This window comes from Nomascus leucogenys, chromosome 15, assembly GCF_006542625.1.
Source record: "Nomascus leucogenys isolate Asia chromosome 15, Asia_NLE_v1, whole genome shotgun sequence".
Classification (NCBI taxonomy): Eukaryota; Metazoa; Chordata; class Mammalia; order Primates; family Hylobatidae; genus Nomascus; species Nomascus leucogenys.
Window position 1 is genome coordinate 20,850,981 of NC_044395.1, and position 16,252 is coordinate 20,867,232.

At 50.0% G+C, this 16,252-nt stretch overlaps 1 protein-coding gene across 3 annotated transcripts; it reads right to left on the reverse strand.

The window, feature by feature from the left end:
• Positions 1–357: 357 nt before the first annotated feature.
• HTR3A (5-hydroxytryptamine receptor 3A) lies at positions 358–15,753 on the reverse strand. Of its 3 annotated transcripts, none has more exons than XM_030829034.1 (9): positions 15,243–15,753; positions 12,732–12,883; positions 11,380–11,424; positions 9,338–9,447; positions 7,349–7,518; positions 4,474–4,634; positions 3,919–4,129; positions 3,601–3,822; positions 358–1,204 (listed from the first exon to the last, which is right to left on the reverse strand). In XM_030829034.1, exons 1-9 carry the CDS (start codon positions 15,307–15,309, stop codon positions 906–908), a joined length of 1,437 nt encoding a protein of 478 aa, XP_030684894.1. In that variant the 5' UTR covers positions 15,310–15,753; the 3' UTR covers positions 358–905. The 3 variants fall into 3 exon arrangements, with proteins under 3 accessions (XP_030684894.1, XP_030684895.1, XP_030684893.1); XM_030829035.1 differs by lacking the exon at positions 15,243–15,753 and adding an exon at positions 13,077–13,153; XM_030829033.1 differs by having other exon boundaries at positions 3,601–4,129.
• Between the last annotated feature and the right edge of the window lie 499 nt (positions 15,754–16,252).

Sequence of the window (16,252 nt, forward strand, 5' to 3'; positions counted from 1 at the left end):
AATGCTTTTCAACCTACTTGTCATCTGCCAGTTTCCTGGGCCTAGAGGCACCAATCTTTTTTTTTTTTTTTTGACAGAGTCTAGCTCTGTCACCTAGGATGGAGTGCAGTGGTACGATCTCAGCCGATTAGCTGGGATTACAGGCATGCACCACCACGCCTGGCTAATTTTTGTATTTTTGGTTTTCTTTTGGTACAGGAGGGTTTCACCATGTTGGCCAGGCTGGTCTCGAACTCCTGACCTCCAGTGATCCACCTGTCTCGACCTCCCAAAGTTTTGGGATTAGCTAACTGTAAATCTCTTCTTCTAACCATCCAACCTCTTCCCAAAGCTACTGAAAAGTGGTTAAGAGGAGAGTTTAGGGTTTCACTGCATTTTATTCTTCCCACCCCCATCATCTGATGGGGGATGAGTGTTCAAGGAAGCTGCTACAAGTGAGATGAAGAAAAAAAGACATTAGGGGTTAGAGAAGCCTAGTACAGAGTTATCAGGGCTGTGTAGTAGAGAGTTGGTTTTGCCTTCAACCTAAAAGCAAAGTTGTGAAAGAGGAGCAGAACTCCAAAGTCCCTTATTCAGGGGAGGGTCAATGGGGAAAAGTCCACAAATAGAGTGGACTTAGGGAGAGCCCGAGTTTCTCTTGATCTAAGAGAGCATGTTTTAAAGCCATGGTGAGCTGCTGGGGGTGGGACAAGGGTGTAAGGGCCTTGAACACCCAGTTTTTGGTGGAAGGGTTCAGACCTTGGCTTGGGATTGCTGAGATGAATTGGCATTGCAAACAGGGCATGGGACTTTTTCTGTGTCTTGAAAAGGTCCCTGGCATTCCCTGGGTCCTGAGGGACCTAAGCAGAAATCCTTTGTCCCCACCTAACTAGGACTGTACCCCTCCTCCACTGGGCTGTACCCACTCAAGCGCACTGCCAGATAGACCAGAGCATAACCAGGGTGATGCTGTAGGCCAGCACCGCCAGCAGGTAAATGTGGAATAGCAGCTTGTCCAGCACGGAGCCCACGCGCAGCCAGTCTCGGGCCACCTCTCTGATCTCATCCCGCTTTTCCAGGAATTGCCGGATGGAGGACAGCTCCTGCAGCAGCCCACACACCGCCAGCGAGGCCTCCCGAGGTGGTGGGGGAGGGCTACATCTGTCCCTGGGGCTCTTCTCCAAGTCCTGGGGACTTCCCATGTGGCTGCAGTGGTTTCTCATAGCTGGAAGAAGGGCAGGGCATTGGCAAGAGAAGGAGACCCCAGGTGGTGACCTGAACATGGTCCCTTATGCTTCTATAGCCTGTAAATTTTTGGGGGGAATAAATTTTTTTTCTCACTCTGTCACCCAGGCTGGAGGGCAGTGGTGTGATCTAGGTTCACTGCAACCTCCGCCTCCCGAGTTCAAGCAATTCTCCTGCCTCAACCTCCTGAGTAGCTGGGATTACAGGCACGTGCCATTACACCTGGCTAATTTTTTTTTTTTTTTTCAGTAGAAACGAGATTTCACCATGTTGGCCAGGCTGGTCTTGAACTCTTGACCTCAAGTGATCCACCTACTTTGGCCTCCCACGGTGCTGGGATTACAGGTGTGAGCCACCGTGGCTGTTCAGGAACAACTTTAGACATTAAAAGTATAAAGAGTAACTTACATACCTGCAAATCCACCATCCAATTTAAATTGAAAAACCAGTACGACTGAGGATCCTTGCATACCCCTCCTTACGCACATCCTCCACCCCTCTTCCAGATCATTAATGTCACGAAGTATCCTTCCTATACATTGCTTTTCAACCTATGGGCTTTCCTCAGCAACCTGATATACATTATCTCATTTGAGCCTCACAATAGCCTCACAAGAGAGGCAGAGTAGGTGTGATTACTATTCTGTTTGCTTGTTTGGAGACTAAGTCTCACTCTCTTGCCCAGGCTAGAGTGCAATGGTGCAATCTCAGCTCACTGCAACCTCTGCCTCCCGAGTTCAAGCGATTCTCCTTCCTCAGCCTCCTGAGTAGCTGGGATTACAGGCATGTGCCACCACACCCAGCTAATTTTTGTAATTTTAGTAGAGACGGGGTTTCACCATGTTGGTCAGGCTGGTGTTGAACTCCTGACTTCGTGATCCACCCCCCTTGGCCTCCCAAAGTGCTCAGATTACAGGTGTGAGCCACTGTGCCCAGCCAACTATTCCCACCATATAAAAAAATGGTGAAGCTGAGAGAGGTTAGGTGACTAGCCTGTGGTCACATACTTGGAGGATCATTTAATGATGAGACCACCAAGGCTCAGGTATCTGGACTCCCAATCCACTGCTACTTCTGCTCCATTTTGTTGCCTCAGAGGGGCAGCAGGCTGGAGGGTGCTGCTCTCATGTCCATGACTGCAGGTCCTGGACCAGGAAATACACCTACAGAAGTGGCTTCCTTCACCAAGGTAAATCAGGCAGTAGGCTGGCAGACTAGTTCACTAGCTCTCGATGAGATGGCCTTAGACGAGCCAAAAATCTCATGTAAAAGGCCTGGCTCTAGTCAGGAGGAAGGACAAAAGGGAGTGGAATGGAGAGGAGTGGTTAGAAAGAGAAGCTTAGGGTCGGATGGGCCTGGGTTCTACCAATTCCTGGCTCTGTGATTTAGGACAAGCAAATTCTCTATAGCTCTGCTTCCTTATTGGAAAAATGAGAATGAGAATCCTCTTGGGTTGTCGTAAGTATTACATGTGATCATGTAGACAAAGGGCTTTGCACATGCCTGGCACAAAATGTTCAGTAAATAAACCAACCAACTAACCACCACCAACTACAACAAATGGTAGCTATAACAATTCCTCAGGAGGTGTGAACTCCACATTTAATGTCTCTCTGCCTCATAGGTATTTGAAATTCTAAGGAACCTGGTCTTTGGGCTGTGTATTTGTTGTTTTTACTTTTTATTTTTGAGACAGTGTCTTACTCTGTCTCCAGGTGGGATGCAGTGATGTGAACACAGCTCCCTGCAGCCTCAACCTCCTGGGCTCAAGTGATTCACTTCAGCCTCCTGAAGTAGCTAGGACCACAGGAGTGCATGATCATGCCCGGCCAACTTAAAAAAAAAAATTAGTAGAGATGAGGTCTCACTATGTTGGCCAGGCTGGTCTTGAACTCCTGGGCTCAAGTGATCCTCCCACCTCGGCCTCCCAAAGTACTGGGATTGTAGGCGTGAGCCACCATGCCCTGCTTTGGGCTGTTTAGAATAAGAGTTTTAGAAACCCCAGAGGCAGTATTTAACTGTGTGAGGCAGGGAGACCAATAATTTCCTAAGGGGCATCCATTTGACTTCACCCATGGGTCCATCCTAGAGAGAGGCCATTCTCAGCCCAGAGGACTCAGCTCCTGACATGCTCAGCCCCTGGGATTCCTACCCTCTCTGTCAACACCCAAGGTGATGAGAGGTTATGTAAGTGAAGAAAGGGTCTGGACTGACACCTTTGGCTGAAGGCTGCCCCCCCCCACCCCAGTAAGGCAGGGCATGGGATGCCATGTGCAGCACAGCACCTCCTTGGCAAGCCACGCCCTCCGGAGACTTTCCACAACATCCAAGCCAGAAGCAGCCCCTCTGTATGGACTCTTCCCTTCTGTTTCTCACCTGAGCAGTCATCAGTCTTGGTGGCTTGGGAGGTGGCTGGGGGCCTCTGGGAAGTTGACTGCTCCCTCAGGCAGAGTAGCCAGGCGATTCTCTCCAGAACCAGGTGACGCAGCCAAGCAGGCACGGGCTGCTGCAGGTCTTGCTTGTGCACCAGCCGCACAATGAAGATGGTCTCGGCCAAACTTATCACCAGCAGAGCCATGCACACCACAAAGTAGACACCTGTGCAGCCCAGGGCAGAGGCAAGAGACACATGCAGGAGGTGGGAGGGGGTGGGTTTCTCACCAGACTGAGCTCTGCTACCAGGAGAGGCCTTACCAATGAGAGGAGTGCCGATGGCAGTGGCAGGCAGTGTGTCAGAAACGATGATCAGGAAGACCGAGTAGCCCAGGAGGAGTGTGATCTTGAAAGAGACCCTCTCGCCACTGTTGGGGGGCAGGTAGAAGCCCACGATGTCCATGACCATGAGGAAGATGCTGGGCAGCAGCAGGCTGACCACATAGAAGAGGGGCCGCCGGCGGATGACCACCTGGGACCGGGAGAAGAGCTTGTGGGAAGCCTGGGGCAGACAGGCTCTGCTCCCAGGAACCACCCCACAAGCTCAGACTCCTTGTTTTATGGGGCTTCCAGCCTGGATTGCTCAGAGAAGAAAACAGACAGACCCCCATACCCTGCCTCTCAATCCAGGCTTATGGCTGTTTAGAATAAGTAAGGGACATTCATGGAGTTTCTCCTTCTACTTCACTGAAGTTCCAGATGTGTGCAACCCTGGGGTTGGAAAAAGGCTATAGAAGTTCTTTCCAGTATGCCTCCTTAAGTCTACCCGGGTGTGAAGATTTATTCACCATTTTACCCACATTCGTTGCCACTCACATAGAACTTCATTTCTGCATAGTAGTCACTGCTTTCCATGCTGAACTCCCGAAAGTAGGGCAGCACCCCCAGCAACTCCCACTCTCCCTGGTTCATGAAGACACTCCTGTCGGATTTCACCTTTTCTGGCAAGCGCCACAAAGAGATGTTGATGTCCTGGACTGAGAGAGAATAAAGCAAGCCAGCTTTGGAATCTAGTGCCCAGAGCCTGCCGGACCCTGTGATGATGGGACACAGGTGGGCAGCAACCAAGGGGAGCTGATATCCGATGGCTCAACCTCAGCCTCAGCACATCACCTTCAGCCTCAGTGTCCTCAGCTATAAAATGAGGTACTCATCATACCTATCTCACAGGGCCACACTGAGGGCAGATGGAGTCTTAAATGAAAACACACGGTGCAAAGAACCATGCAAACCATTCATTAGAAAGCGCTCTCTCTCCTTCACACGCACACACAAACACACACACATACACACCCCTTCCAAACAGCTTTCTAGCTTTCCCTGTTAGAATTGCCCATTGCAGAAATGAACAAAAGTCAACATTCTTCACCTTTGCCTTGATGGAACTGCCTGTCTTTAAAAGTGAATTAAGAAAATAAGCAAAATCCTCACTTATAGAATGCAATTCCACTTCTCAAGATCTGCAGCAGAGACATATGTACCAGGAAGGACAGAAGTATCCATTGCAGCAAAATATTGGAAAATACTAAAATATCCATCAATCAGAAAATGCTTAATAAGCTAGGATGCAACCAAAATCATTAGATGTTTGCATTGGTGGTAGTGGTGAGCACAGCTGCCTTCCAAAATCATGAGCTATTTTATAGCAGCTAAAATTTTTGAGGAAGACCTAAATGTGCATGAACTTCGAAAAATGTCCAAGACCTATTGTTGAGTAAAAAGAATCAAGTAGTAGTATATAATAATATATATACTGATATATTTATCTAAAATACGAACTCACAAAGCAATTTCCATGTACTTTCCATAGATGTGTATGTGTGTATGTAAATGTGTAGTGAAGGATTTGGAAAAATATACTGTGCTAGATAAAGTTTCTACTGATAAAAGTGGTTAACTCTTGTTGTTCGTGAAGTTTGGGATTGAGGGTAGAAGTCAAAGGAGACGTTAGCCTTATCTGTAGTTTTGGTTTTGGTCAAGGCAGTCATGCATCACTGTCATAACTTAAGTTTAAGGTAATGAATACATCAGAACAGAAGTGGGGGATGACTTTTTTTTTTCTTTTTTGAGATGGAGTCTCATTCTGTCACCCAGGCTGGAGTGCGGTGGTGCAACCTCGGCTCACTGCAACCTCCACCCTCCGAGTTGAAGTGATTCTCCTGCCTTAGTCTCCTGAGCAGCTGGATTACAGGCGCCTGCCACTGCGCGCAGCTAATTTTTTGTATTTTTAGTAGAGACAGGGTTTCACCATCTTGGCCAGGATGGTCTTGATCTCATGACCTCGTGATCCACCCGCCTCCGCCTCCCAAAGTGGTGGGATTACAGGCGTGAGCCACCGCGCCCAGCCTGGGGGATGCCTTCTTGCAACAGGGTGGTGTGCACTTCACCAGCCCTCTAGCAAGCCCTTAGCTAGCATTCATCTGCTTGGTAACATTTGCTGAGACCCTTCCTCTGTGCCAGGCCTTGTGCTGGGGATCTAAAGGTGGGCGAAAAATCATGTCCCTGCCCTTTCCAAATTTTTTTACTTTTTATTTTTATAGGGTCTCATCATGTTGCTCAGACTGGCCTCAAACTCCTGGGCTGAAGCAATCCTCCTGCCTTGGCCTCCCAAAGTGCTGGGACTACATTTGTGAGCAACTGCACCCACCTCTTTCTAAGTTTATATCTAGGAGAGAAGGACACATTGAACAAGTACTTACAAGGGTGACAGAGGTGGGAGAGGACCAGGATGCTATAAATTGAGCAACAGGGATGGCCTAGTCTAGGGGATGAGAGGGTAAACTGAGGAGCTGAAACTTATGCTGCCATCAGAAGGGTGAGTAGAAGGGTTGGCCAGGCTAGGTGTGGTTGGGGGGAGCAGGTGTGGGGCAGGATGGGAGAGGGAGGAAAGGGCCAGGTAGCATAGGAGAGGAAACAACATGTGATAAAGAGAAAGAATATGAGGGTTTTGGGCTAGAAAGGAAGGCAGCTGGGCGGAAGCAGAGCTCAGGGGAGCAGATGAGCCTGGAGCAGCGGGCTGTGGCAGTCAGCTCAGGAGGGTGGATTGTGTTCCAGGGTATCTGGGATCCCACTGAGGGGTTTTAAGTGACACGGTCAGATTTGCATTTTACTAAAATCTCACTGGCTTCTGTGAGAATCACGAATTTAGGGGGACACGAATGCATGGGGAAACCAGGTAGGAGGCTAAAGCGGAAACCTAGGCAGGAGACGAGGGCGACTTGCATGGGGGTAAAGGGAAATAAATGGATCTGAGAGATGCTTAGTGCCAGATCCTGTTGGAGATATTGGGAAAAATTGTCCCTTACTGAGTCTCTTGCAGTTGATTCACACCCTCATTGAATACTGATATATTAATGTAAAATAAGAACTCATAAAGCAATTTCCATGTACTTTCCATAGATGTGTATGTGTGTATATATATGCACACATGAATGTGTGAATGTAAATGTGTAGAGAAGGGTCTGGAAAAATATACTGTGCTATATAAAGTTTCTACTGATAAAAGTGATTAACTCTTACTGTCGGGGCAGCAAGAGCAGCAGATTCACCTCATGCAGAGGATAAGGAAGCAGAGGCTCAAGGCATTAGCAGGCTGGATATGCAAGAAGGCGCCCTGGGGAGCCCTCCTCGCTCAGATGTCCCTGGGGTCCCCCAACCTCCACCCCTGCCCCGGCGAAGCCCACATACTCACTGGTGTGCAGCCAGCTGGTAAAGGTCAGCGAGCAGTTCTGGACGTCGAAGGGGAAGTTGTAGATGTCGAGGCTGCAGGCAGTCACCACCTGAAGGGGCTTGTAGTTCTGAACTTCGCCTTGATGCCGAATATACACGTACGGGATATTTGGAGACTTCCCCACATCCACGCTGGCCGGGGAAAGGGGGTCAGTTTGGGAGCTCAAGAGGCAGGGCAAGCTCTGGGGGCCTGAAGATCTTGGAACAACTGGGTAGGGAATGAAGTTCGGGGAGGGTATAGGCAGCCAGACAACCTGGATGTGTTGCCTGGCTTCGGTTTTTCCAACCTTCCTATCTTAGGCTTCCTGATCTGCCATTGTCAAGGCTACTTTTCAAGCAGTCATGGGCATTTCTCCTTTATTCCCCTGGCTCCTGGCCACACAAGGCAGGAAGGAAAACCCATGGGCCCAAAAGCCATGGACAGTAGGGAGCATGCCCAGTGGCCCCAACCTGTCACTGCCCCAGGCTGGGCAAAGCTTGGCTCCCAGGATCACCAGTCCTGTGGGACCAGGCAGGCTTGGTGAAAGAGCAGGATCTTGTGTTCCATCCTGACTCTGGCTTCTCTTTGCTTCCCACCCCTAGAAGTTCTTTGAAATGAAAATAATCATCTCTGGATGAAAATGAGCTAGAGAAATGGATAAGAATTGGGGAAAGCCAGAAAAGCCCCACAAGACCTCATTCCACTCTCTTAGCTGATCTCAAAGTGGTAGGCCCTCCTGAGTGACCACTGTGGCATGGAGTGGGCTGAGCCCAGGGTGCTAAGCCCTCAGCCTTCTGTGAGTTCAGGCTGAGAGATGAGAAGTCAAGACTAAGGCCACTTCACTGTTGAAACTGGAGAGCCAGCAGAAACTGGGATTTCCCAGAACCCTCCAGCCTGAGCTATGCAGGGGATGGGTTGTGGTCCAGGTCAACTACCTCCTTTGGAAAAATGTCAGTGGCACCTCCTGGAGTTGGACAATGCTGTGGGTATGGGGTGGAGGATGGCTCATCCCACCCGTCACCTTCCCTTTTCCTCTGTCTTCCCAGCCATCTTCCCTGCCCTTGAATTCTGAAACCCAGTTGGTGGGCCCTGAATGAACCTGCAGGATGAGGAGAAGGAATGTTGTCTGGGGCCAAATGGGACCGTGTTTGGCTGCCAGGAGTAAAGCCTGGTGGGACCCACTTCGTACTGGGGAAGTAATCTGTGGCCTGTCAGCTAGATGTGTGACTTGGGAGGTCTGAGCTTGTCTCCCAGCTCCAAATCTCCTTTGCAGGCCAGAAGCGACAGCCACTATCAGTGCTCCAATTTTTTTTTTCTTTTGAGACAGAATCTTGCTGTGTCGCCCAGGCTGGAGTATAATGGTATGATCTTGGCTCACCACGACCTCTACCTCCCAGGTTCAAGTGATTCTCCTGTCTCAGCTGCCTGAGTAGCTGGGATTACAGGTGCTTGCCAGCATGCCCTGCCAATTTTGTATTTTTAGTAGAGATGGGGTTTCACCATGTTGGCCAGGCTAGTCTTTAACTCCTGACCTCTGGTGATCTACCCACCTCAGCCTCCAAAGTGCTGGGATTACAGGTGTGAGCCACTGAGCCCGGCCAAGTGCTCCATTTTTTTTTTTTAAGAAACATTTACTGTCTCCTTTAGAAGTGCAGCTGTCCCATTAGGTTATTATAACTCAATGTTAATTCATTCACTGGTTTCTTTCCCTGTAGCAGGGGCCCTTGGACTACAAAGTATGGAATTTCAACAACGAGCACCGAAAAGAAGGAGTTTTCAAAAAGAAGAGAACAGAAAAAGGTCGGGGGTGGGGGAAGACAAAGGGAATCTGGACTCACACCAGCTTTATCTACAGTCTGCAATTCCTGATGGGACATCTCAAATGCAACAGTGACAATCTTGTCTCTCTGTCCCCGGGTTTCTCCAGCCCCTAAGTCACCCAGCCACCTCACAACGGATAATGGTACTCACAACTCATTGATGAGAATGTCCGGGACCCAGATGCTGTCTGTGGGGATGGACAACTTGGTGATGTTGTCAAAGTCCTCAGGATTCCACTGGAGAAACTCATCAGTCCAGTACTAGGGGAGGAGCAGGGATGGTCACAGGCAGCCCCCTCCATCTCCAGTGAGGGTTGCCTGCAACTCAGGCAGACTTCACCCTCAGTACCCAGGCAACAGGTGGGCATCTTCCTGGGGGAAGCAGGTGTCAGTGGCACCCAAATCCCTCAGCAGTAACTGAGAGTTCCCCCACCTCTTCATTCACACTCTGCCTCCACACATAACAACTCGGCTAGATGCAGCCTTGCCCCAGGAAGGAAGTCAGTCATTTCGAATACTGTGAGATCCCCCTCCGCCAGCTGAGAATCTCAGACAAATAACTTCTTGGATCTTGGTCTCAACGTATTTATATGGAGATCATAACATCTACTTCACAGGGTGGAGATGGCTGTTGTTAAGTTTTGATTAAAGTATTCTCCATTTTCAGGCCAGGATGGCCAGTCTAAAATATAAATTTGATCATGGCACTCCCTTGCTTAAAATCCTTCAGGGGTGCCCCATTGCCTTTAAGATAAAGTTAAACTTCACAGCCAACACAGGCTGATATAATCTGACCTCCGCTATCTCTCTAGCCTCATGTTTTGGCCATGCCTCTTTGTGACTTCTACACTGTAGCCGTATGCAATGAAACACTGCTGGAACCTCCATGTCTCTGCATATCCTGCTCCTTCTCCCCTATCTTCTTTACCAAGGTGCATTTTTCTCATCCTTCTGGACTTAGCCAAGGCATCTGTCTGTTCCCTTCTCCAGGACATTGTCCATGACCCCCACACCACAGGCTGGGTGACATGCGTCTCCTCTGTGCTCCCATAGTTAGCACCTTGTCCTTGCCACGTTGGAGTGGCTGTCTTGTTGCATTTCAGTTGTCAGTACCTGTATCTGGTCTGTGAGCTCATGGTGAGCAGGGCCTCGAACTAGTTTGTGTCTCTAATTCCAGTCTCTTAGCACAGTTGCTGGTGCATGTAGACTGTCATTCCCTCACTGCTGATGCCAGCAACTGGGGCAGACAAGTGGCCCTAGAGGTCCAGAGGTGAGAGCTCGGATGGATGTCCTGGGAAAGGAGCTCCAGGCTGCCTGTGCTTGTTTGGGTCCCTTCCCTTTGTGCACTGCAGTAAGGGATCCCTCTGTGAGGCAGGGACGGAGCAGTATCTCAGGGATCAGCATTCTAGCTTCTTCCTCCACCCCACGCCCTGTCCCATGCCTGGTCATGGTGATGGATGTGCCATGAGCCGTGGGGAGGGATAACAGAGACCCACTTATGCCAGGTGTGTCCCCAGAGCCTCTTGGGCATGACCTCTGTCAGCTGTCCTCATGCTTCTGCCTCTGTGGGTTCAGTCACTTTAGTTTCCCCTCTGCTCTGACTTCTCCCCAACAACCCCAGGCAGGGGCTTCCAGAGCAGGACCCTTGGATAGCGACCTCCACTCTTTTCCTACCCCACCCCAGCTCGAAGCCAGAATTCCTGCCAAGCCTCAGACATATCCACACACCAGGGGCTGACCCAGGCCCATCAGAAGCTAAAAGAGTGGGGAAATGGCCAAGGATGTGAGGACTAAGTGGATGGAATGAACCGTCCTGTTTCAATCACCCAATTTGGTTGCTGTCCAGTTTGGCTGAATAGAAGAAAGAATGGTCTAGCAAACAGAGTTGGCTGAGAGTGAAGGGGCTGGCTCGTGAGTTCCTTTCAACAGAGGCTGGGACAGGCCATAGTTTGGGGTGCTTTGAAGAACTTCAGAAGCCAGAGGGGGGTTGGAGGGTTTCTCCTCCACTATCTTTAAGTCTCCTTCCACTCTCAGACCTGAGATGAGGAGATTCCACACTCCTGGATCTCAGGCTGAGGGTGCTTCTCAACCTCTCCCCTCACCTTCCCTTGATGAGGCCACTGAAACTCCCGAACTCCCGACTCCTTCCCAGGAGGATGGGTAACGGGGGCAGGGAGGGGCGGGCCTGCTCACCTGCCGGTACCAGATGTAGGTGGTCAGCACCTGATTCTTCTCATCCTGGGAAAGGAAAGGGAGCTTGAACAAGTAACCCTGTGGACTGGAGGGCCACCCCGTACATGCCAGCCCCTAAAGGAGGGGTTTCCTTGTGTCCGTATTGCTTTGGGAAGTGAAAGTGAAGAGCAGGGGCCGGGGTGGGGAAAGTAGATAGACTGGAGCTCCCTGGCCAGACAGGAAAAGTTAGTTGTTCACTAGAGCACACCTAGAAAGAAGTAATAATGATTTATTTTTTTATTTATTTTGAGACAGTCTTGCTTGCTCTGTTGCCCAGGGTGAAGTGCAGTGGCACAATCTCAGCTCATTGCAACCTACACCTCCCAGGTTCCAGCGATTCTCATACCTCAGCCTCCTGAGTTGCTGGGACTACAGGTGTGTGCCACCATGCCCGACTAATTTTTGCATTTTTAGTAGAAATGCAGTTGCTATGTTGGCCAGGCTGGTCTTGAACTCCTGGCCTCAAGTGGTCTGCCGACCTCGGCCTCCCAAAGGGCTGGGATTACAGGCGTGAGCCACCGTGCTCTGCCAACAGTGACTTATGTTTCAACTTCTAATATACATATAATGCCGGGAGCAGTGTCTTATGTCTGTAACACCAGCAATTTGGGAAGCTTAGGCAGGCGGATGGCTTGAGGCCAGGTGTTCGAGACCTGCCTGGCCAACATGGAAAAACCCTGTCTCTACTAAAAATACAAAAATTAGTTAGGCAGGCTGACTAATTTTAGTAGAGTAATTTTAGTCGACTAAAATTAGTAGAGACTGTGAAGTTGGGTCCTGCCTACCTGACCCCAACACAGAGCCACTGCATCTCTGCAATTGCCTTGTTTATCTCTGCACAGTGTCTGACCACCTCTTCTGAGCAGTGCACCCCACCCTACTGTGGTAGTTAATGAAGGAACTGAGGAATAATTCATCTGTTGGCTGATTCTTCAGCAATCATTTAGTGACACCTGCCAGGTACCAGGGATGTGTGTAAGGCACTGGTGGCAGAGAGATACATGGGACAGTCTTCATCCTCATACAGCTGACATAGACAGATGATTATCATTATGCAGTGTAGGAAGGACCACATGTGGGAAGTGACCCCCTCACTGTACAGGTGTGGGAGCAGCAGCCACAAGGTGACCCCAGGTTTCTGGTTTGGGCAGCTGTGCAGATGATGCTACAATCCATCCTGAGCTGTGGTGCCAGACAGTAGGTCCTATGGGTTCTCAACTGCCTACCAAGCTGCATAGGGGGTGACTTGTCTCACATGGCCTTCTCCCACCCCCAAAAGGTCAGCCTGTGTGCAGCTGGGGGCTGATCCTCACCACGTTGAGGATGGCATAGACGATGACGTCAATGGATACGGTGGTTGGCTTCCTCCAGTCCCTCACAGGGCGCACGCCCTTCCTGTAGTTGGTCAAAAGGTAATCTGACAGCCTCAGCAGAGCGGGCCTGGTGGTGTTTCGGCTCCTCCTGGCTGGGAAGGAGAACAGTTCAAAGTAGATACCAGCCTCCCAAGATTTCCCCCTGTTCTCTTGCCCTGGTTTGTAAGCTGTTAAAAGAGATGTATCCCCACCATCCCACCTCACAAAATTCTAAACACAGACTGACATTCTCACCACTAGACCATTTTGTCTGCAGAGATTTCTACCATAATTCAAATGTATTACCTTGTAGAAAGGACCTATGCATTCATTGACAGGAAAGCAGAGATCTGGCTTGGAAGAGCAAGTGGCACGAGACAGCTGAGGTTCAAATCAGGTTGAGGGCTAAGAAGGGTGGAAAGTAGGTAGCCCACGGGGCCTAAGCAAGGGCCTCTGGGGAGCAACAGGGAAGCTGGCTGTCAGGGTGTGATATTAAAAGCAAGAGGGTTGCAAGAAAGCATGACCCCAAGTGCGCAATTTCTAAGCCCAAGGGTCTGCATCAGGGTTTTCCTCAGCCGAGGTCAAACCTCAGCATCTGCACACATCTCCTTTTTGAGTATGAAACAGGTAAAGAAAGAAGGAAGTGCGGGCATCTGGTGAAAACTGACATTTCCCCTACATCCTGCAAAAGCCACCCCAAGAAGATCCTTGCACCCTGCCCCACGCACACACAAGCTACAGGTGGAGGGTTGGCCCAGTCCACCTCCTAGGGTTGCTGTATGGGCAAACTTGAGGGGCTTAGAAAGACGGTTGGGGCGAGGTGTGGAGGGAATGAGAAGAAATCAAACGACTTCCGGGGCAGGTGGCCTATGGGGACAAACCAGTAATGAGACAGCCCAGCTCCTGGACCCTGGTCCTGTTCTATGCAGATTTCATGTGCAGCTCAGTTTTCACACTGGAAGCAGTAAGAGCACTTCCAGAAGGGTGGCCTGACATGCAAAAGTGAAAATTTATGGGACGGTGAAGGGAGTACAACCTAGAGGGTCAGCATACGGGCAGCAAAGGGGAGATGGAGCTGGCAGGGTAGCCAGGGTCTTTCACTAACCAGGTGCCGGCAGGCCTGGCTTTTGCTAAACAAGACTGCGTCTTCTCTCATCTTGTGTGCAACCTGTACAACAAATCAGTCCTGCAGATTCCCCCTCCTTTCACCCCCTTTTCCCTGATAAGCTGCTGGCTTCCTTCAGAAGGACAGAGAAGAGCAGAGAGAACACACACACACACACACACACACACACACAATTTTTTTAAGTGTCTCCTTTGGAAGAACATCAATGAACATATTCCTCATTTAACTTTAGAACAGTCCACCAGAGTGGCTATTTGCAGACAAGGATCCCCAAGCCCCAGAAAGGTGAGCACCGAGCCCTGCAAGTGGAGGAACTGAGATTCAAATGCAGACCCGTGTGCATCTTTACTACGCCAGCAACAGCCTGGGTCCTATTGACTGGGATCCTGACCAGCTTGGAGAGCACTGAACCCATCCCAGCAGGCCCAGGGCAAAGGACCATTGCTGGGAGGGACAGTTTCTTCTCAGTCAAGGAAGCCCTCGACCACAGTCATCACTTACAGCTTGCGTTTGCTTAACCCACGGAGCACTCTCAAATGACCACTCCTCGGAGGAAGGACATCTTGCCCAGAGCTCTTCACGTCTGTCCAACCCCTGGATGACTTCCTCTAATTGTGCCCCAGTGTGCTCCACCCCAGCTCTGTAGGGAGAGAAACCTCCTAGAGGGGAATGAACATGGTCTGCAGCAAAAGGAAGCAGGTCCCTTTGTGGCTAAAACACCCTACATTCAAGGGAGTCAGGAGAAGACGGGTATAGGGAATGTGGAGAGAAATTGGGTGTTACTGGAGTTTAGTCCTGGAAAGGAACTTGGGGAACCGCAGGCCCAGAGAACGAACTCATGCAACAAAACCGGTGAAGCTGAGGAAAGATGACTAGACTAGTTCTGGTCCCCACTCTGCTGCTAACAAACTGTGTGACCTTGAATGAATAATCTGCTCCCCACTCTCTGGGCCACAGCATTCCCATTTATAACAGGCAAGGGTGGACCAAATGAGTTCTAAGGTCCCTTGCAGCTTTCATTCAAATAGTTTAGGGAAAGGGCAAAGAGGAGAGGAGCCCCCTCCTGGTTCCTGTCTTTTTATTTCTGATACGCCAAGCTACTTCTCTGCTCCCCACTTTGCAAGCTCCGCTCTTGCCCCACCCCAGGACTCAACATTCCTAACTCTCTCTAGCTTAACCATGATGCCTCAAATGCTGTCATGCTCATAGGTGGTAAGATAGCAGAACTTCCTGCGGCCACACCTTTCCCCACCCTCCTCTCCACAGCCCTCGGAGGATTGAAGCATCCCCTGCCCCACCTCAGCAGATGGTCAGCCAAGTCCTGCTGCTTCCCGAAGTCTGCTTACCTTCTCCCTGTGCCAGGAGTGTGGGGAGGAGCAAGGCGAGCAGCGCCTGCTGGACCCACAGCGGCATAGCGAGCTTCCCACGCGTAGGAGTGCTGCTGAGTGCTCAGGGCCAGGCCCACCAAGGGCCAGCTTGCCTGCCCTCTGCCAACCTCATGTCCCAGCCAGCCTGCCTCTCGCGGCCACTGCTCACACCTTCTGAGGCTGCAGCCTCACACTCCCTGGGCCACCAAGGTTGGGGAGCTGCCAAGTTTTCCTGCAATCCGTCCTTCAGCTGGATCATGTTTCAGGCGGGAGGAAAGGGGAGGGGACGGCTGAGAGGGAAGTCCGCCCTAGCTGATGTCATGCTGTGGGAGCTCAGTCCACCCATTCAGCCAGGGGGCTTGGCCATGTTTCCCCAAGGAGTAACTTAGGTGGGGACAGGGGCTGCAGAAGCCCATGAGACAAGGGTGCAGCCTGACCCCTGGGAGGTGCACCATGCTGCTGCTTTCACTGATGTCCCTTGGCAAGTATGCTTCTGTGGCACTGGGCTGGGGCAGGATAGGGTGAGTCAGGCAGGAGCAGGAAGGCCATTCTCTTACTCCCCAGGGTGACATAACCAAGCAGGTGACTGGGCACCTCTGCAGTTACAGGAAGGGTAACTGGGGTCACCACAGGTCTGCCCTTTTGTGCTCATCTAATTAGTCATACTTAAAGAGTAAAATATATATTAAAAATAATAAAACATATAATAAAAATAAACTTTTACTATACATATTTATTTTATGCATTCTTGCCATACATAATAAACACATATAGTAAAAATAATAATAGTATGTGCACTTTGTAGAAAAATATGAAGAAAAATTAAAATCATCTGTAAACTTACGACGCAGAGACAGCCACTCTTCACATTTTGGTATATATTCTTCCATAATTTCCTTCAGTAATGTGTATACAATGAAGTAAATATCACACACATATAATTTTGTACCCTCTTTTTTTGCTTGATATCATTTCGTAAGCATTTCTTT